Genomic DNA, 23,286 nt, shown 5'->3' on the forward strand with positions numbered 1-23,286 from the left:
TTTATATGGCACTTTTAACAATACAGATTGTGACAAAGCAACTGAACAGCATTAAACAAGAAAACTGTATGTCAATAATGCAGTTCATCATTGAATCCAGTGATGTCGTCATCCAGCTCAGCTCAGTTTAAATAGTATCTGTGCAATCAAGTCAACGATATTGCTGGAAATTAAGTGTCCCCAACTAAGCAAGCCAGAGGCGACAGTGGCAAGGAACCAAAACTCCATTGGTGACAGCATGGAGAAAAAATCTTCCAGTTCTCCTATGGCCAGACGAAACAAGCAGTTCAATTCAAGGTTCCTGTGGTCTTGTCCCGGTGGCCGTCTAGGAAACAAAGTCTTTACAGGGGATCTGTTTCTCGGGCTCATCTAGTTGTCCTGGTCTCCACTGACATTCAGGGCTGTAGAAGTCCTCTCTAAGTGCTGATCCAGCATCTGAGCTGGAAACGAACTGGATCCGGGTGACTGCAGTGACCCTCTGATCTGGATACAGACTGGATCTGGTGGCTACGAATAAGAGAGAAACTGACTTATAATAGTGTAGATGCCATTCTTCTAATGATGTAGCGAGTACATTGTGTGTTATGGGTAGTGTTCCAGGTTCCGGTTTTCCTGCAGCCTACAAATCTTTTAATTGATTTGAATATTATAAATGTGTTAGTATGTTATGTGTAAACCAGGTTAAAGAGATGGGTCTTTAATCTATATTTAAACTGACAGAGTGTCTCACAGGATTGTGAGCAGGCACCTCCGCCTCAGGAGGATTGTAAGTGGGCACCACCGCCTCTGGGGCTTTGTGAGCTCTCACCGACATCAGCAGGGGTTTCTGCATGCTGCTTTTCAGCCCGGGATGCTCCGGGAAGGGCGTGAGGGACTGGGTGTGACAGACTAAGCTACAGGAGAACTGTGAACAGGCTCCTCAGCTAATTCAACCCTGAAGCCTGAGCCACTCAAATGCAGAGCCAGGTTAATGTAGTCCTCCAGAGACACCTCAGGGACCCAGAAAGGCACTGAAGGGCTCGGCCAGACCTCCCCAGAAGGTCCCTGAAGCCTGAGCCACTCAAATGCAGAGCCAGGTTAATGTAGTCCTCCAGAGACTCCTCAGGGACCCAGAAAGGCACTGAAGGGCTCGGCCAGACCTCCCCAGAAGATGACCACGAGGCAGGTTTTCTCCATCACCAACCGATGAGCCATTCCAAAGAAGTCCCTGGCGTACTCCTCAATGCTCTGGATACAAAAATGTCAAAATAGCTTGCAACAACCAAACCTTCAAATAAATACATATATACAATTATAGTTCAGTCAGGCAGAGTGGTGGGAGTGTGGTGTATAAATAGTCCATGACGATGAGGAACAGCTGAGAGTGTAATAAGTGTGTGGAATTTGGGCAATGGAGTCCTGAAGATGGGAGATGGCATCCTCTGGTGGTGTGAGAGAGAAACGCATGGACTGCACTCATGACAGACAGTTCTATCATGTAAAAGTTAGTTAAGAAAAGTTTGGTTTGTAAGATTGTTTAAGTAACATTAACACATTGAAATTTACCGTTAGTCAGTGTTTGGAATAACGCCGTTTTTTCAGTAACGGGGAAATCTAACTAATTACTTTTCCTGTTGTTACAACGCCGTTAACATTACTGGACGTTAAATGAGGTGCGTTACTATGCATTGATTTAATAAACTATTTAATCCGAACGCACCCCTGGCTCACACAGCTAGTGAGGAGGTGGGTTAATTGATAATGAGATAGCCAATCAGAGCCAGTGTTTTTACACAGATGCCGGCACACGTGCAAGCAGCGCCAAACACACACACACACATATGCAACAGCTAAACAGAGATTCAGTCTGTATCCAGATCAGAGGGTCACTGCAGTCACCCGGATCCAGAACATATCCAGACCAGATGGTGGATCAGCACCTAGAAAGGACCTCTACTGCCCTGAAAGACAGCGGAGACCAGGACAACTAGAGCCCCAGATAGAGATCAAAGACCTTGTCTCAGAGGACCACCAGGACAAGACCACAGGAAACAGATGATTCTTCTGCACAATCTGACTTTGCTGCAGCCTGGAATTGAACTACTGGTTTCTGGCCCCCCAACTGAGTCTGGTTTCTCCCAAGGTTTTTTCTCCATTCTGTCACCGATGGAGTTTTGGTTCCTTGCCAACTGAACAGAGATGACATAACTGAATTCAATGATGAACTGACTTTAACTATAATTTTGCATTATTGACACAGTTTTCCTAATTAATGTTGTTCAGTTGCTTTGACGCAAATGTATTTTGTTTAAAGCGCTATATGAATAAAGGTGACTTGACTTGACTATGAGCTATAGACCCCGTTATAAATGGCGCAGGTGGTTTTACTCAGGTGGTTAACTAAGGCCTGGTTCACATGGGACGATTTTAAAATTGTCGGCCAATTTTCCAAATATGAGAGACCCCACACACAGCGATAAAAAATCACGGGTTTAACAGTTTTGGTCGTTTCGTGTGTGGTGTGCAGCCACACGGCAATATCAACTAATCACACACGAACCGATTTGACTCCCGAGCATTCCCAGGTCAGACGGGAAATCTCGCAAAATCCCTCGAGATCAAACGTGACTTCAGAGTAAACAATCATGGCAGACGAAGAGGATGCAGTGGCCATAGTTTGTGCTTTGTTTTTTAACGGAAAAAAAAACATAAGAAAAACAAGAAAAGGCGATGGTCAAAGAGGTGGAGACAACGCGAGCATGGACTATACTTGCTATATCATAATATGGAGATAAGTTGTTGTTTTCTCTCATAGAAATGTTGTTACGTACTACACAGATTAATAACCGTTGAAATAAACGTTCATATATTCGTTTCCATGTACTCTGGTGGACTGCAGTTGTGGATGTAGTTATGCTCATCGAATTTATTTGTATTTGTTATATTATATACGCCGGCTGTTTTGATTTTGTTTCCCGGTACTATCACTGCCTCGTCACCTCACGTTCTGATTGGCTACACGCCACAGTCCACAGGCTGCGTGATTGTTTGTCCTCGGGGGACACCACACACGAGACGAAATCGGGCCAAATAAATCCAACATGTTGGATATCCCCGATTTGAGATCGGAGCGGTCCCGACATTCTTCCGAGCAGAGGAGAGCAGTCTTAACACACCACACACGGCAGGAATATTTGATCAGATTATTTTACGATAGTCGGAGCATCCTAAGATTGTCGGAAGGGGTGAATCGGGGCTAAAATTGGCCTAATTATCCTGCCGTGTGAACCAGCCTTAAATCTTTACATATCTTGATTCTCTGGTTTTCCTGATGATATCATCCACCAAATCTCATTTGCCTTTTCCCCTGTATGAGTGATTTTATGTTTGTTTGTTTGTTTGGTAGACTAGTTTGTGTTAGTGTTTAGTTAATAAAACTCTTGTGCACAAATTACATGAGTTTCTGATTCTGCCTTACAAATCAATGTCCTTTTACGATTGTTGCTACCTGCTCTAATGCATTAGTACTGTATGAAAGTATTTTCTGTGGCCACGAAAAATCCTTTCTTAAGAGTTTATATGAAATTATGCTAAAGGTTCGCTGGACGAACAGATTAGTGATGGCAATTTAATTCTGCTACAGTTACTACTGGCAGCTCATATAAATAATTACAGTTAATCATAATCAAGTGTAATTATTTATATATATTTCCCTTTTGAGCTTAAATTTACTACAGAAAACTACTCAAATCAAGTTAAGATTTGCTTCTGTAATACAGATTTCTGAAAAATACTAATTTAATATCATACAGTATCTTAAATAAAGACCTAAGATAAGAAATGTTGTGTAATACGCCCCCTGGAAGCTATAAAGGCGTATCCAGTGAAAACAGGGTCAACTTCTGACAGGTTAACACAAGAACCACAAGGATGCAGTATGCAGCCTTTGCCCCTGCCTCGGCAGGATGTCTGCTTCCAGACTAAAGTTGCCCAGGGATGTAAACTGCCGTGAGTGAGACGATTTCCCTGAGCCCACATGAACTGATGTGCCAACTTACATAGTGGGCCCGGACGCAGACCCCCAATGGCGGTCGATGTAGGAGACCACCAATTTATTGTCTATGCAGGTCTGAAAGTAAGTGTTTTAATGCCCGAAACATAATCAGCATATCCAGGCAATTCATTCATCACATGAGATGGTGACCTTTCTACAGACCTTGGCAGTGGCGGCTCCAGGATTTTTTGTTGGGAGTGCTAAGGTGGGGGGGGGGGGGTGCTTAACAATTCAGAGGGGTTGCATATTTAACATTTGTAAAAAAAAAAAAAAAAATTAACAAAATAATAAAGTGGTATAAATTTCTCATATGCCACTGTTATAAGTCAAATAACTTCTTATGCCATCTGCCAAAAATGACACAAATTAATACAATATATGAATGCACATAGAAAGAGCGAAAGTGGGCATGTTTCATTTTATTTTGTATTTTTTTACGCATCTATTTGGTAGTTTTCTCTGACCATGAAGTGTCAGTAACGTAATGCAAACTGGCAGAAAAATATGATAAATTCCAACCATCTTTACTTATTTATTGTTATTTATTAATTTTTTTGCAATAGATAAAGTGGCAATTTATACAACTATTTCCACACATGGCATAGCAAATTGGCACACAGGGCACGCACTGCGGTGGGGCCCCACGTGTTGGGGGGCCCGGTGAACACCTCCTTGTGCTGAGTTACATCATATCATGTTATGATGGTAGCCAGAGATAATGGCAAAAAATTTGCAATATTAAGAGGAATTAGCATTTCCAATTAATGTAGGCATGTTACATTCTTATTATTATCAGGCATATTATTATTATTATTAGGTTACTTTTATTAATTACATAAAATTATTGCACCGCAATTTCATAGTGCATTACCACACGACGGGCTGTGAGGACATTTAAAATTTAGGCTATTAGCTTACTCCTCATTGGAAATGTTTTTTAAAAGAGTTTAAAAGAGTTTTTTTTTTAGGTCTATTCATTTATACAATTGAATTATAGGCCTATAATTTAAATTATTAACACTGCAGTCATCAATTAAAATTAAGAGCAGCTTTATGTCATGCACTGATTTTCAAAAACATGAAATACGTTTCTTCTCATGTTTTTTCTCTATACGGGCCAAAAGAGTAATAATAAGTGAATAATTACAGTTAAATACCATTATCAGCATATGTTGAAGTAGTTTTGTCTCGTTGTCTCAGAGAATATGCGCCGTTAGTTACTGTGCAGGGGCTAAGCAAGTTTCTGATGGGGCTATATCCCCATCAAGCCCCGATCTAGCCCCACCACTGGACCTTGGGCACAGCAGCCACTCATGACCAGTCCCCAGCCTGTGAGGGAAGCATCTGTCATAAGCAGTACATGACAACATGACAGCAACAGCTCCCAGCACAGGACCTTGAGACAGGAACCAAGGCTTCATCCACATGAATAAGGCACAAAGGCATTGCCACATGACCTTGATCAAGTGAAACGGGTTGCCCCTCAGGGAAAAACCTTTGGCCCTAAGCCATCACTGCAAGGATCTCATGTACAGCAGACCAAAAGGAATGACATTCGACATAGCTGACGTCAGACCCACTAGTCTCTGAAACTATTTTTTACAGTGAGCAACAGGCCCTAGTATGATACTGTTCACAGCTGCAAGAATTGAATTGATATGAGCAGGAGATAAACGTGCTTACATCGACATGAATCCCATACCACTCCAAGATGAGTGTTCCTCTGAATTAGAGAAAGCACAATCTTTTTGGTGTTTAGCCTTAACCCCAGTTCTTTCATATGAGCAAGGATGACTTCTCGAAAGGCCAAACCACCATATGCCGTTTGAGGCAGAATCAACCAATCGCCAATATAGTTTAGAATCTGGATGCTTGGCCAAATAGAAGATCCTGATATTGGTAAGCTTTGCCACCAGAAATGAACCTCTGGAACTTCCTGTGTTTGTGAAGGATGGAAACATGGAAGTACACATACTTTAGATCTATGGTGACAAACCAGCCCTCTGACCTGATTTGAGTCACAATCTGTTTCAACATGAGCATCTTAAACTTGAACTGCTTTGACAGAACGGTTCAGATGTCACAGAGCAATAATCGGAGGTAACCCCCATCCTTCTTCGGAATGATGAAGTACCGGCTGTAGAACCTGGACTCTTTCTCGAGAGGAGGATCACGTTGTATGGCCTCCATCCTCAAGAGAGTGTCTACTTCTTGTCCCATTACCAGAGCCTGCTCAGGACGAGTGGGACATAACCCTGTTAAAATGAGGCGGACGAGAACTAAACTGGATGCTGTAGCCCATTTCTACAGTCGGCGGGTTCCATTGTGAGCCATTTGGCAGATCATATGTATCCCAACCAGTAATGAAACGTGGGCAGGAAGGAACAAATGAACTGAAATGCTGCTTGCCACTCATCATATCTATGAAAACAATTTGTGCACCGGCAAAACACACACACTTTGTTTTTCATGGATACAACATTGAGCACTTGCTGAAGACCAGAAGCTGATGCTGTTTTCCCTTGATGCACTTCTGTCGGACTGATGTCACACGTGCTTCAGTACACAATCATGTAGAGGCGTTCCCATAGTGTTTCCAATGCAGTTCGAGGTCCTGAAGGGGAACAACTATTTTCAGTATTGATAAATAATGCGCAGTATATTTTTTGAGCATGCAAATTTTTAGCAGGATTTGGAAGGATTGTATGATTCTGAAGACAGAAATAGTGGCTGCTGAAAATTTTGCAATATTACTCTTTTTATTGTTTTTCTGATCAAATAAATGAAGCCTTGTTGGTCATAAGAAACATCTTTCAAAAACAAAAAACAAAAATTACTGACCCCAAACTTTTCAGTGATAGTGTACATGCAGCAGTTATTTAATCTGAATAGAGATGTCCCACTTCTATATTGTATGAAATATGAACAAGTATTATGGTAGAATGCCATTCCAAAGATTGCTATGAACTCTCTCTCTCTTTCTCTTTCTCTTTTTCTTTGAAACATATCTCATCAGACTGAGTTATACAGTTCAGATCTGCTCTGTCCCCAAACTAGATATGTAGATCTGTACTACATCTGTACTACAATTTACTCATCTCACTGAAGTGATCATACATGAATATCACATGATCCTCAATCAAAGTTCAATAACTCTGTATGGATCTCTTCTGAAAATATTTGATGGATATACATTAAATGTGCCATCTGTAATGTTTGGCAAAAAAAGTCAAGTCATACTCCACATTCCATACCAGATGGGGGCAGTATGCCTCAATAAAGTGAAATGGTCTACTCCAGAGTAACAAACGAGAAACGGCATAGTCTCTATGCTCTGCCCCTACTTTCACAACAACACTACAGCCATAGCCGAAGCCTAACTGTGCGTTCACACCGCCGGCGTCTAGAGTGTCTAAAATCGCTCTTGCCGCTCTGCTCACGACGCTGTGTAGCAGTCGATTCTGTTCCCCTCGGAATGTCTGTTCCCCTTTACGCAAACATACTACAATTGTTGCGTAGTTGCCAAGTTACTATACGTACGATCAGAACTAGCGTGCGCAAGAAGCATGACTGGATGTACGGCAAGTCAAATAGTTCAAAATGAACTATTTTTTAACTTGAAATCTAAAAACATAAGACTAAAATAACGGAGCAACTGCAAGATGAATAATAAAAAAAAGAACATAAACGGGAGTCTGAGAATCATTTTACTATGCTGCAGTGTAGCAAGAAATTGGTCCCTTTTTGCTTTCCTTACATCCAGGTGTGTTTGGTGTATTTGCACGAGGGAATGTTGCCAAATCCGCAGAATTTAGGCTACTTTGGGAAAATGTTTGATTAACTATTTGGTTGGGTTTATTACACGGACCTGGCAACCCGAGGGGAAACAGACATTCCGAGTGGAAAAGAATCGACTGCTACACTTAAAATGAACAATCTCAGACACCTTGGTCCACGTATCATTTTTAATTTATTTTTTATGTCCCTGTACGCAAACAGGGACACATCATAGATTAATACAAACGCTAAACAGCAATAATCAACCTGTCCTTTATTCTGCTTGGGAACTAATGTGCCAACTCTCAAGCATTCACCGTGAGACACACGCAATTGACTCTTTTCACACGCTTTCATGCCACACATCAATTTTTTCACGCACAGAAAAACTACGAAGCAAAGAGGACATGGAGACCAACAGATTAGACAGAGCAGGTTAGTTATGATATTATAAAATGGGTAATGTTAAGTTATAGCTAGCTAATTATCAAACGCAGCTATGGTTAGCCATCGCTAACATTAGCACGTTTATCGAACAGCCTTCCATACATTTCTATGTTATAACTTCCCGAAAACAAATACACAAACATATAAAACAAACTTCTAGCGAAATACTAACAGCATCTAACTTACCAATCCAAAAGTAATGTTGCAAGTTCGGAGTTGAACCTGATTTCTTTCAGGTCCATCAGTTGTCTCCAGCGATTAAAAGCAGTGCCGATGTTTACTCTGGTTCGGCTCCTTTTCTTATCGGATTTGATTCCGAGCGCGGTTGTTTCCCTGTAGCGGGTGGTGGTCTCTTGCCAAGGGCTTGAGCCATCCTTTCTCTCTCTTCCCTGAACTGAAATGAACTAGTGGGCTGTACTTTCCACATGATTGACATCAGGTTCAGGCACGCCCACAAGCCGTACAAGTTATTCGTGTATTGCAGGTTGGCTGGTGGTTATGTTGCCCGCAAACTGCCTCCCATGGCCGAAACTGGTATTACGACACCTGTCGGGCCGGGGCTAGTAATGCTAATGCTAATTAAGTTTGATATCTCTGCAGCACTATAACTTGACATTTTTTTTATGACATCATCGCCCTTATTTCTTCTCATTCTTTTGATGCGTGTAGGTCATGTTATGGATATTTTTACCTCCATTTTTGCATATGGCACCTTTAAAGGTGAACTGACCCCTGAGATCCACAGTTTTAATTAACAGAGCAGAGAGGGTATGCTGTGGGACTAGTTTGCCCTCTCTTATTTTCATACTCAATCTTTTATATCTTCCCAATTTATTATTTCCCCCTCTCTTCAGTATTCAAATTTGTGTCCCATTCCCCATTTCCCTCATGGACCAAATATTCCATGCCAAGTTTTCTTTCATTCTCTTTCAATTTCATCATCCTTTTCATTAACTTATTCCCTCAGTGTGAAGTTCATGTCTTTCTACACCAGCTGCTTGTTTTCTATACAGTGACATTTGTGTGTGAAACACAAAGCCATTGAATTCACTTATAATATGACATCTGGCCTAAGATATCTGTTGAATTTTACAGCCCAGCTTTTTTTTTTTTTTTTTTTTTTTTTATTATTTTATAAGGCCAAAATTTAGAGGGCAGCTCTGAAGTTTTTGTGAGTAGTGAATGTAGGACACAGTATGATTTAACATCAGTGAAAGCTCATTTACACCCATTTACAATGCAGATGAGAGTGACTCTGAGAGACCTGCAGATTACTGCCGAAACAGCTACAGGCGAAGGTTACACATGTATCATCGCTGAGCAATAGCAATCACTATCTCTACAGTTCGGCCTCAACAGCCTGCTTCCTGTTTGATGAAGTCATGAAACCAATGATCAAGGGACTGACTGTTCAAAATAGATAGAAGCCATTCAATATCTGTCTGACCAGAAATCTATTAAAATGCAATTTATTCTTGTAATTGCAAAGCTGAATTTGCAGCCATTTGCCAGTCTTCAGTGTCACATTATCCTCTAGACATCATTCTAATATGCTGTTTTGGGGATCAAAAAACATTTAATAATTTTCTCATTATTATAAATGTTGAAAACAGTCATGCTGCCTTAGTTTGGAGAAAAAATATTTTCAGAATATAATCCTTTTGAAATAGTTTAAAAAAAATAGTTTGTAACGTGTCTTTACGGTCACATCCTTGCTGAAAGGAAGTAGTCATTTTGTTAAAAAATAAATACAAAATAAAATATTTCTAACTGACCCCAAAAACTGTCTCATTGTAGTTTGATTACAAAAAAAAAAAGAAAGAAAAGGGGAAAAAAAGTGACTGTGGTTTGATTATAACGGCACATGTAAATATGCGTACTGTGGATTATACTGATTAACCAACTTTTGTTTGATTAAAAAAAAAAAATGGAATATGTAAGTGCAAATCCTAACTCACTTTTCCCTTTTTCCTCCTATCTTTTCTCAAGGCGTTCCAGTCTGGTTATTACCACAAAGCTTTACTGGGGTGGAAAGTGAGTTAACTGTCATTTTTCTCATTGTGAATGTCACGTCCAGTTATGACAACTTTTATTTCATAACTCTCACACTGTTACACATTCTAAAGGGCAGCACACTTAATGCAGACATCCATGGATTCCCACATTTCATAAATGTAATTACAAACCTTGGTTCAAGTCAAGTGCTGACCCAGCGTTTTCTGTATGAATAAGTATTCTGTAAGTAAGTGCGCAGAAGTGCAGCTGCAGAGCTTGATAAGACTAAAGCAAAGTACTGTCCCATTTCCCCACAAATCCTCTCTCATGAATAATAATCAGACTTTAAATATGCCAGGGTTTTATTTGACGTGAAATATGAACATGCAAAAGGGCTAGTTTGAAAGAAGAAAAAGATGAGCAAGAAACTCTGGCAGAAGGAGGACACGTCTCATATGCTAGACCAAACTTAGTTCTGTCTGAAATTCTGCTTTCTGATGCACATCTGTCTCTGTGTTTGCTCTTTTTTTTCTGCCTCAGAGCCGAGACCGAACGAGGGCTTTCTAGGAAACACATTATTGAAGGTAAAGCTACAGTACATGCATTCGCTTTCTAAATACTCTCACTCTGTGATCATAGCTTGTGTGCATGTTAAAGACAGCATCAGTAACTGAACAGACAATGCACAGAATCAAGAATCAGAATAATGTGCTTCTGACATAGTTTTCCCCGACTTAATTTCATCTGACACCAACAGGCGCCTTGAATGGTGATATTACATTTCAGCATGCTTTGCTTGCATCAAAATAATGGTTCAACCTGATGTAGATGTAGAGGAAACATTTAAAAGGATGATGCACATTAAGTAAATAATGAGACCCTTTATTTGTAGGTGAACTACTTGCTTGAAAAAGCTAGTTATTTTCTGCATACAGTAGATGCTATCAGTAGGATCAGAGTTACATTTGGTGTGTGAGTACGGAAATAATTCACACCTCTGGCCTAGATATTCAGGGTTACAGAGAGGATGAAATATTGGTTGTGTGTGCTGTTTCGCACTGGCCCTTATATTTCTTCCATGCCAGCAAGTTTGGGGCCAGACACCTATTTTACAAACATAGAGCTCCGGATACACACTACTCTCGCCCACCAGCAGCTCCCTGCATTTGGAGCATGTCTGTGAACACGCCGGCCATATTATATTTACACCACTGCGTTTGGTTCAATCATTGGTCTAGTCAGGCTGCAAAGCACACATACATACACACAGATAAGCTTGGACTGAGACTTTGGGCCATATTTTTGGCACAAGTTATAGGTTCGTACTTTTACCTTAAAAAATATATTTAACATGTTTTAATGATACTGATTAATATTTGAACATGTTTTCAAGGTGTGAGGAAAATATTATTTCTACATGATGTCCACACCGTTTGATAATTCTAGTCATCATTTATAAATGTATATTTTTGCAGTAAATAGTATCAGTTCTTTATATTGTTATTTGTCATTGATGCAAATCTATATATATATATATATATATAGGTCCCACTTTATATTAGGTGGCCTTATTTACTATGTACTTACATTAAAAAAAAAATAAGTACAATGTACTTATTGTGTTCATATTGTATTGTAAAACACTTTTGCTGCTATTGAGGTGGGATAGGGGTAAGGTTAGGGAGAGGGTTGGAGGTATGGGTAAGTTTAAGGGTGGGTTAAGGTATAAAGTATGGGTCAACAGTGTAATTATGAATGTAATTACAGAAATTAAATACAGATGTAATTACATGTCGTTTATATATATATATATATATATATATATATATATATATATATATATATATATATATATATATATATATATATATATTAGGGCTGTCAAATGATTAAAATTTTTAATCAAATTAATCAGAATTTTCAGTGGATTAATCATGATTAATCACTATTTGCAACTACACCTGAATCCTAACCATTTTTTTTCTGAAATGCATACCAAAACATAAATAACAGGACACAGATACATAATTTTCATGTATTGTTTCATCATGTGGTTCTTTTTTTCAGAATTTCAAAAGTTTAACATTTACTTAGATCAAATTTACCTGAGCACTATATCAAACCATGCCATTTAACTACAGATAGTGTAAGAGTTTTAGGTGAACCAGTGGTTAAATATAGCCACATATCTATTAAATTATGGATAGAGAAACTCGAAAGAATGAACTCAGAAACAAAAACATGTGCCACAATCACATAAGCAGCACTCTGTGCACTCTTGTTTTTGGGAGGTGTTCATTTGCTCTGCCACAATACTTTAGGATCGATATTTTCACGTTCTGAAGGCTTCAAGTGCCAGTAAAACCAGGTAAAAATGCATATGCTTTCCCAAACAGCTGTAATTTTCGCTGCATTGCATGTAGGCGTTTTGCGCATGCGCAGTGTGAAACACAGGACGCTATAACACAGTGATCCTCAAATCTGGCTCGCGAGATCCACTTTCCTGCGAAGTTTAGCTCTAACCCTAATCAAACATGCATGAGTTTGCTAATCAGTGTCTTTAGGATCATTAGTAAATCACAGGCAGGTGTGTTTAATTGGAGTCTGCGCTAAACTCTGCAGGAAACTCGGGAGCCAGATGAGGATCACTGCTATAACAGAAAGAAGAAGCTGCAGCGTATCAACTACCAAAGTCGTCTCTTTTTATCGAGCTTGGCATGAATGTATTTGAGAGTAAATGGGATAAAACCTTAAGCTTCTTCGGTGTTTTCGTCGCGGCGCTCACCGCTGTTTTTTACTATCTTGAGAATTCAGAGATCAACGAGATCCTAACCTATATATATATATATATATATATATATATATATATATATATATATATATATATATATATATATATATATATCAGGAATTGATACTTTCATTCTGTAAGGATTCAAAATTTAACTTTGAACTTTATATCAAACAATCTTGAAAAAAAATAATAATAATGTATTGTGGTTTCCACAAAGCGATTAAGGGAGCACAACTGTTTTCAACATTGATAACAATAAGTAAAGCATCTTAAGCACCCATTGAATATAATAATGATTTCTGAAAGACAATAAAACTGGAGTAACAGCTGCTTAAAAGAGAAACAAAGATATATTTTCAATTATAATAATATTTCACTCTATGTTTACTCTTTTCCAGTATTTTGATTAATTCAATTCAGTGCATACTAATCCTTCAAAACCATTAAAAACCCAACAGACCCCAAATTTTGAACGATAATGTAGATTCCTTTTTCTTTAATTGATCTAAGCATTCACACATACACATTTAGAGAAAGAGGACATAAAGCAATAGTTTAGCAGTGCTGAAACAAACAGAATAAATCAAACTGGGGTGTCATGGTAAAGATAGGATGTTGTCAAATATGTTGTTGTGCTACATTGCACTATACAATTAATCAGATATCTCTAATTGCATATCTCTTTGGCCCACTGTGTCTCAAACTGCTGACAAACCACCATCATTTATTGACTGTCAAGTCTCAGCTGACCTCAAGATGCTGACCCTGTCAGAGTGAAGGTGGACAGAGAATGGAATCCAGTACCAAACCCTCTTCATTACACTTGACGATCAATCCAGCACAGACAGAAAGAACGAATGAGCCCTGGGGCCCTGTACAGGACGAACGTGATTACTGAGTCCACCAGACTCACGCAGCTAGGGGTCCCTCGTCTGCGAAGCTTGATTTAGTGGGTGAAAGTTTGTTCTGATGCTATGAGCTTGAAATTCTTCATGTTATGAAGAGTCCTCAACAAACGGTTGTCTCTCAGAGCATACAACTTTTCAAAAACTTTAAGCACTAAAATGTTCCCAATGTATAACTATATAATTATGCTACATTGGTAGATAAACAGATAACAGATACATTTTTTTAAAGGGAAGAAAAACAAATACCCCGACTGACTCACAATACACATCTCATCTTTCAGGTCTTAAGGGCTCCCTGCAGAGGATGCAGCTGGAATATGTAGATGTGGTCTTCGCCAACCGGCCTGATAGTAACACACCAATGGAGGGTAAGTTTGGTCATTAAAATGAGCATAGTCAAATCAAAAGATCTTACCAAATCTTTTTGGTAAGATGTTTTTGAAAGTAGTCTCTTATGCTCACCAATGCTGCACTAATTTGATAAAAAAAAAAAAAAAAAAAAAAAAAATTACTTATATACATGGTATTTCTCCATTTACATGATCCTTGAAAAATACTTCTATACTGCTCAATAATTCTTATTTTAACAGCATTTATTTGAAATATAAATTTTTTATTATTAAAAGGTGCCAAGGAATGCAAAAATCACTTTAATAATAAAAAAAAAGGAAAAGTCCTATACGTTTGTGCTAACATTTTACGCTGGACTGACTCACAAACAAGGGTCAGTTCAGCGCTGGAGTTGTGCAAAGATTGCTTCTGAAAGAGGGATCGATACCAACGATTCATATATATAGTGAGAAAAAAATAAAACAATTTCATAGGGCCCAAACTCTCCCTTATATATACTTTTTTTATTAAAGTGGAAATCAGTTTACTAAATATTAAAGCTGCAGTAGGTAACTTTTGTAAAAATATATTTTTTACATATGTTAAACCTGTCATTATGTCCTGACAGTAGAATATGAGACAGATAATCTGTGAAAAAATCAAGCTCCTCTGGCTCCTCCCAGTGGTCCTATTGCCATTTGCAGTTACTGACCGCTCCCGGTAAGAAAACAACCAATTAGAGCTGCGGTCCATAACTTTGAGTTCAAAATGTAGAAAAATGTATATAATAAGCGAGTACACCATGAATCCATTTTCCAAACAGTGTTTTTAGCTTGTCCTGAATCACTAGGGTGCACCTATAATAAGTGTTTATATTCGGACTATTTTAGATTGCTTCGGGGGTACTGCGGCGGAGTAACCCAGCACCTTTGTGATTTTTCATAGACATAAACAGAGAGAAGTAGTTCCGGCTACAATGTTCTTCCGCGAGACGCAAGCAGTTCTGTTTATTAACCGCTAGAGCATCAAAAGTTACCTACTGCAGCTTTAAAGACTGACTGCTTCATTTCCACTTTAAAGGGATATTTGTGTTGTTTATTTATATTTATACTATTTATAATTTTTGTGTTAACATGATGTTTATTAGTGCATAAAATTAATTAAAATAAATTTTTAATTTCATACAAGTTGACAAGTACAAGTTGATTTCAAAATGGACCTAATTTTTTTTCATTTTGTGTTTTTCAGTTGAATAAAAGACAATTTTTAATTGAGGGTTTCTATAAAAAATGTCTACAAATTTTCTCTCGTCTCATTCTCGTGAACCCTGTCTCGTGTCTCGTATCTTGTCTCATCGGAAAAGTGTCTCGTCACAACCCTAGACGGGAAGCAATTATCCAGAAATACTTTGACGACAGACTATGCTTGGGCATTTAATAATGACCATAACAAAATTTCAGATGCTATGCAATGAGATCATTCCGCTGGTTAAATTAAGTTATACAGTCCCATTGCACAAAGTCACATACATTTTTTGATGCACATGGAGGAATTTATTCTGTAAATGCATTTCCATCTCTTATTATTCACATTACCTCCTTTTCACAATTTACATCTGTATAAAGTCAAAAACCACCTAAACTTTTATGGAAATTAAGAGATTTTTTATATATGCAATACTTCAAAATACATATAAAAAAAAAAGGGTGATGGAAACATGGCTAATGTCTCATTTAATCAATTTAATGAAACTTTAAAGTATTATTGAAGAAAAAAAAAACATCAGTGCATGAAAACTATTTGGGGTATATTTTGAAGACTTTGGTAGGTTTAGTCATTCCTCTTGAAGGAATTTACTTGACCTTCGACAAAGAACTTGGGACACTCTCTGGAAAATGAAGACACAATGACAATACTTTATCAAATGCCATGTACAAAAGAAAAGTGTGTCAGACTAAATGGGTTGGTGTCCTGCAGGCACATCCCTCTAAGTTCTCTAAAAGAAGTATTCGTAATAACAGGGTTACGATTAAGTGCAGTCCCTGAGGTGCCATCACGGTAAGAATTATGAATAACCAGACTTCTTACTTCTGCCCAAAGTACACAATGCAAAGACTGCTGTTAAAGCACTGCAGTCAGCCTGAAAATGTAATCTACTGTTTAAGTGTGTGCTTTTGGAAAAAAACGACAGGACAGCAAAATCTCTCTCTTTTTTTTTTGTGATCAACTTTTTATTTTTGGATTAACAAAATAACAAACATCAAAAAAAACAAACGGGCAAGGGGGAGCAACAGACATATTATCAGTAATTTACAGTCCAAAAGTGAGAGAGAGAGAGATAATTATGTGGTCATTCCTTTATACACTGAACAAAATTATAAACCCAACACTCATGAACTCAAAGATCTAAGCCTTTTTCTATGTACACAAAGTGGCCTTTTATTGTGGCCAGCCTAAGGCACACTTGTGCAATAATCATGCTGTCAAGTCAAGTCACCTTTATTTATAAAGCGCTTTTAAACAAAAAAAGATTGTGTCAAAGCAACTGAACAACATTAATTAGGAAAACAGTGTGTCAATAATGCAGGACTCCTTGGTTCCCACTAGGGGTGTAAGAACATATCGATACACATGAGTATTGCGATATTTTGTTTGGCAATACTGTATTAATTATCGAAAACATAATATAGATATAAAAAAATTATAATAATCATACAAGATTCATGGCAGCTGTTTCGTTTCGAGTTTATTTCCCGACCGCGAGATGGCAGTCTTCTTGAGGTAACGTCCACCGCGGGATTGTGGCGCTGTTGCCGCCTTGGTTCTGCCGCAGGCGAGAAGGGTATAACTGCAGCCTGGAGATCCAAGTCGATTAAAACTGCAGACCGGAGATCTCCAAAATGGGGTGTGAACTCCAAAATTGGGCAGAACCTCCAAAATGGGGCGGGGTCTCCTTTCGCAAAGACTTTCACCATTGGCATTGGTCGCGGCAATCGGCAGAACCGAGGCTGAAGTTTCTCTCATTTTAGTGGCGTTTTGTGCAGTTGGTGCGGTGCTCGCGTTGCGGTTTTCGATGGCGGTAAAGTTAGTTTGACATTCATTAGACATTTTTTTTTTTTTTTTTTTGGCCAATTAAACTCTTTAAGGTTGTTGTGAGCCCAAACTAACTCAGATAGTCAGAAATATATGCCCTTTATGTTGCACAAGGCTTTATTTCTTGGGGGATTTTTTTTTTTTTTACAATGAACCATTTAAATTAAACAATTTAAGTACGTGACATTATAATTAAAAAAACAATACTAAAATGTTCAGAAAAACATTCCTGTTATTGCACAAAGTTCCGTTTTGTTTAATTACCGTTTTATGTGTTTTATAGTAATTTTACAACTTTTAATGTTGGTTTGATACCTATTAATCTATTTCGGTATTAACATATATAAAGATAATCATACAATTGTCATAAATTGTCATAAAACATAAAACCATTTTAATAATATCTTAGTCAAGATCAAGAGTGATACTCAAGGATGGAATGATCTTAAAGTCTCACCCCAAGATAAAATCTCCAAATTAAAAAGAATTTGTAAGCTCGGCTTAATTTTCTTTTTTCTGTGCCAAATTTTTAATCCAACTTAAGTCTCCTCATACTTCGGTCGATCTTCTATCTAAAGTTTCATGGAGAGTAATTGAAGCTTACAAGGTTAAAGATATTCTATTTGCTGGCACAGGAAATAACTTCAGCTTCAACTTTGCTTTTTTGTCATTCTTCCACAAACACAGTATACAGAAGAACAAAATGTCGTTTCTGACAGACCAAGATGCAAAGACACTGACAAAACAAGTGTACATTCGTGTTCATGACAACATGGACATAAAAGCTTAAAGCACATTAAATATGACGGGTAATAAAAATGACGAACACAATAAATATAATTAGGCAGATGTGTTAAATGAGGTAGAAATGTGAAACTGTAAGAGTTTAAGAATAAAGCGCTTGTACACAATTGAGTTGGCTCAGAGCAGATATTAGTTTAGAATATGTGCCTTTGCACAGAGTGTCTTTAGTGCATATTGGGTGGGTTGAGTGTGGATATATGTAAAGTGACCGTTGTGCAAGAGTGTCTAGTGCACAGTTGTAGTGCAGATGTATGAGAATGTCCATTGCAGTGTTTTTTTTTTTTTTTTTTTTTTCTTTCCTGTAGACATGGGGTAGGAAGGCAATTTATGATGAAAGTAGGATGTTGGGTTCTATCTAGCTAATTCAGGATTCTGACAGCCTGGGGGACAAAGCTGTTGCAGTATCTTGTCGTGTAGGCCCTGATGCTGCGTAGTCTTCTGCCTGATGAGGGTCAAACAGATGGTTGGAGGGGTGAGATGAATCTTCAACAATGGCAGAGGCTCTGCATACACAGTGTGCCTGCCTGATAGATGTCCTAGATCGAGGGGAAAGAGAGCCCTATGATCCTCTGAGATGTCCTCACTATGTGCTGGAAGGTCTTGCGTTCTGCTGTTTTACAGTTACCAAACCACACAGTGATGTAGCTGGCCAGGACACTCTCCACAGTTCCTCTGTTGAAGATGGTGAGGATGGGTGGTGGCAGGCTGGCTCTCTTCAGCTTCTGCAGGAAGTGAAGACATTGTTGCACCCTCTTCATAGTGAAGTTGGTGTTGGTGATATCATAATTGATGTGCATTCTTGCTTTAATGATGCAGCAGCAAAAGGTTTAATTAATTTTAACCTACTTGCTCAACAAACAGTTGCACTACAATAACAGTATTTGATCTAAAAGAGAAGACTGACTGAAGAATTGGAGTAAACACAATGGTACAATGTTAAAGAGATTGATTCTCATGACTGAGAATTTCTGTGCCGGAAATCTTACTTCCGGGTGGGTACAAATTTTGGCTGTTTTTTTTCCTGATCGTGGATCTAATGACGTAGTCAAGAGCAGAACTCCTTATATTTGCATTTCTTTCGGAAAATCACATGTTGACCAGAGGAGAGCAAGACCGTGCACATCAACGCACTTCAAAATCAGCAGCGCTGCATTGGATTTGTTTGAGAATGCCTCCCAATAAGTGTGTTTTTGGATGTGAGGGGAAGTTTACAGAGTTCAGCTTCCCCAAGAACCCAGCGTTACATGAACAGTGGATGCAGTTTGTTTTTCCAGGGCAGCAACAGAGTGTATCAAGTGCCTTTATGTTCTGGTCATTTGAGTGACGAATGTTTTATAAACAAGACCCAAGTCAACGCTGGATTTGGATCGTTTGCTATTAAAACATGGAACCGTTCCTGTGATAAAAGACCCCATTCGTGTAAGTACAATTGCATCAGATTTCTGTATTTTCTTGGAAATCAGCACATAAGTGAATATATGTTAATGGAAACAACACGAAACATCAGTAATATAGCTCCGCCCATGGCAGAATCAGAAATCTGTATTTTTCTTTTATAAATATAATAAAACTAAAGACTTTGGATATATGAAGGATGCAGTACTACTCTATAGGTATTCAAGATTAACATGAGATTAAGTGAAACTGTGTATGTTATGTACCCTTTAACCCTTCTACAGTGCCTCTAGTGGAAGTGCTGAAATACAACACATTCACCTGCAAAAATGTGCAAAAAAAAAGATGCAGTGTCTCATCAATTAAAATGACTCTGCATTGCATTTTTTAAAAGCTGTGCACAGTGTGACTATATCACGGCCGATGCATCATCCGAAGAAATCTTGCATGCTCAAAATGTAGTGTGACCATGACATTAACCATAGAGGTATTCAAGCCATTTTATGCTTTTATAGCTTTTAAAGATTCTAGGCTTTTTTAAATACCTTGTTTAAATTGTCCAATACAGATATTACTGTAATTGGTGCCCTGTGACCACCTTAAACTCTGTAAGTAACTTTTTAGCCAATCAGAATTAATGAAATACAGCGCCAACACATTGCCATTGTCATGTGACTTGCCCACAGTATACTTCAGTTTTTACAGCCAAACTCACAGCCTTTCAATTAGTATACTCTATTTGATAGTCTGCATGAACACAGGAGCTTGACATATGCACTATAAAAAGTTTCATCCTTGTTCTGTGTCTAAGTATGCTGTTGTTCCGTCTCATCAGTTGATTTTCTTGACTGTTAAACTATAGGCCTGGGCACTGTAAATGCAAAAAACAAAAAAAACCTTGTGCAAGCTAAGCATACGTTGTATGCAATTTAAAAAACAGACTTCATGCAAACAGAGCGTATACAATGCTGTTGATACAAATTTGCATTGCCATTCACAACTCCTCCCCTGTGAATTTGTCGTACTACTCTTTTCAAATAGCTAATGTCTTTCACTAACTATAAAGTACTGCATTGCAGGTTTGCTTATGTGTCTGTGGAGGACCGAGTTTGGAGTTAGCAAAGTTGGCATAATGGCTGATAAAGCTTACCTCTAGCACCTTGTAAAGCCAAAAAGATTTTCGAAAGATTTTCATAGTCACTCTCTTTGCGTGGGCTCAATCAATATTCTCTTGTTAGAGGCGGATCAGTATGGCCCTCTGGTAATGTATGTACTGTTTAGAGCTGTTCTGTTTTGTAACATTCAGGGCTTAGTTATATTTCAAAGCTCTGCGCTGGAAGCCAAGGTCACCCTGACTCAGCCATTTGTTCCAGACCTCTCTATACTATAACAAGCTTTTCTGCTTTCATTCCATCACTTCTCACTCACACTCATGAAACCTAACACAGTGCCTGCCAACCAGCTAGCCTTGATTGATTTTTAAGTGCTACTTCCCTATATGTTTTTACATTTTCCTCAAACAAAAGATGTAACAACTATTATTTGTTACAAACGTTCTATGACTGGTCAGTGATGTATATGGCTGTTATCTGATTGGCTTGAGTAGACACTGATGCCAGAAATGTTTCACAATACACAAGTGCATGCAGTGATCAAGCCTTGCACAAATGTACTGGGAGCGATCCACAAATACATGCAGTGATCTATGAATGCACAGGGCCTTATTCACAAATGAATGCAAGGCAAATTTGTGTTTCTGACATTAAAAAGCTATTTGTGGATGTGTTTTTTTTTTTTTGTAAATGAATTTGCAAATCTCATTTAATTAATTTGGGAATTTAATTGTTTGTAATATCAAAAATGTGTGAAACTCTGAAAATATGTTATATTTTCATTATTCAACTACAATTTTGCTAAACTACAAAAATGTACACGCAATTCACTGCAGATTTCATCTTAAATGAACACTGGAGTTTTATTCCATTTACACAAATTATTATTACAGGAGATTATCTTTTATCAAAAACATATTTTAGAAGAGCTCAAAGACTTAAAGGGGGGGTGAAATGCTCGTTTTCACTCAATATCCTGTTAATCTTGAGTACCTGTAGAGTAGTACTACATCCTTCATAACTCCAAAAAGTCTTTATTTTTATTATATTTATAAGAGAAAGATAGTCTGTACAGTTTTTTCCTGGAAAAACACAAGTGGCTGGAGGCGTGACATGTGGGCGGAGCTAAAGATTCACGAGCGCGAGTAGGCTTTTGCGTTGAGAGCGCTAGAAACTGTGACATTACCGTGAGGAAAAAAACATCATCCAAAACAAACCATGGCTAACAGTCAGATTCAGCGTATATTTATGATCCAGAATCAGATCCCTAAGCTGAAATTGAACAAGAGCAGCATCAGCAACGACGTCTCTATGTGGTATGTATTGAAACTGTATATATTTGCTTAGCGGTTTTGAAAAATGACTAAGTTACACTTTATGCCGTCTTTTTTTTTATTTTATTTTTACAATTTTTTTAAGGTGTACTTTTGGAAAGTGCAGTTTTATGCCAACATTGCATGTTGTTTACTTGATGTGCTTACGCGCCGATAGCTAAGTTAACAAAACAGAGATATTTGAAGCAGTTTTACTCACCACCTGCGGTTTCAACACAGGATTGTGACCCTTTTTCGATGAGACTGCATTATCCTTAAGAAATAAGCGATACGCAAATCCGGCGTCAAACTGGGCCTTGTTTGTAAAACAAGCATCTTCGAAATGCAGGGAACAAACAAAAACACTTGCACAGCTCCGTTGATGCTCTGTAGAATAAACTCCATCCACTGGTCCCTTAATGCTGTTTTTTTCTTTTTTTTGGGGGGGGGGGGGGGGTAATCTGTGCAGGGTTGTCTTGTACTGGCAACCAAAAACACACTTCTTTCGTGACTTTTCGCTCTCGCTCTGATCAGTGAAGTCTGTTGTGCTCTGAGTGCTCTGCTATACGGGAGCGCGCCCTCTTCCGGCAGACGTGCCCTCAGGACCCATATAAGGAAATTCCGCTCCATCTAACGTCACACAGACCCATACTCGAAAAAAAAAAAAAAATTTCCGAAACTTGTGACAAACCGGAAGGAGTATTTTTGGAACAAAAATACTCCTTCAAACGTACAACTTAATTTTTGAAACTTTGTCCTTGTTTAGCATGGGAATCCAACTCTTTAACAGTGTAAAAAAACTCAGTATGCATGAAATAGCATTTCACCCCCGCTGAAGCAAGCCAAAATTGCACGGTTTCTGTAACAAATCTCACGTTTGCTTTTGTCAGCATTATTTGTTAGGTTTCGGTAGGGTTTAGTGAAGGTGGTATATTGTTTACAAATGTGATAATGCATTAACTTTTCCTCTCACCACACAATGAAGCATTCTTCTAATTTTTTTTTATTTTTATGTCATTCAAGAAACTGCACATCACAGAAATGCTATTTTATGTGATGTGCTATTTTGAAAGTGCCACAAAAATTGCAAGTCTAGACCCCTTAATCATTTCTGGTCCTTATCTTTGTACATGGAACAGATGTGGATGCTTCTCTTTCGCTGTCTGTCTCATAAGCATGGGCAGGCAGATAACTATGCAGTGCTTTTCTGCTGCATTGAAGCAAAAAGTGTCCAGAGTTTAGCGCTTCTCACTGTGTGCAGTGCATATTAAAGTTCCTCAGTAGC

At 38.3% G+C, this 23,286-nt stretch overlaps 1 protein-coding gene across 2 annotated transcripts in view; it reads left to right on the forward strand.

Annotated features, from left to right (window-relative positions):
* Nucleotides 1–23,286, forward strand: part of LOC113061841 (voltage-gated potassium channel subunit beta-1) — a 108,269-nt gene that overhangs the window by 79,175 nt on the left and 5,808 nt on the right. For both annotated transcript variants that reach the window (XM_026231304.1, XM_026231305.1), the window contains 3 exons: nt 10,247–10,291; nt 10,793–10,836; nt 14,236–14,322. In XM_026231304.1, the coding sequence (XP_026087089.1) occupies nt 10,247–10,291; nt 10,793–10,836; nt 14,236–14,322 (176 nt within the window). The remainder of the gene's footprint in view (nt 1–10,246; nt 10,292–10,792; nt 10,837–14,235; nt 14,323–23,286) is intronic.

The sequence above is a fragment of the Carassius auratus genome, chromosome 43, assembly GCF_003368295.1.
Source record: "Carassius auratus strain Wakin chromosome 43, ASM336829v1, whole genome shotgun sequence".
NCBI lineage: Eukaryota > Metazoa > Chordata > Actinopteri > Cypriniformes > Cyprinidae > Carassius > Carassius auratus.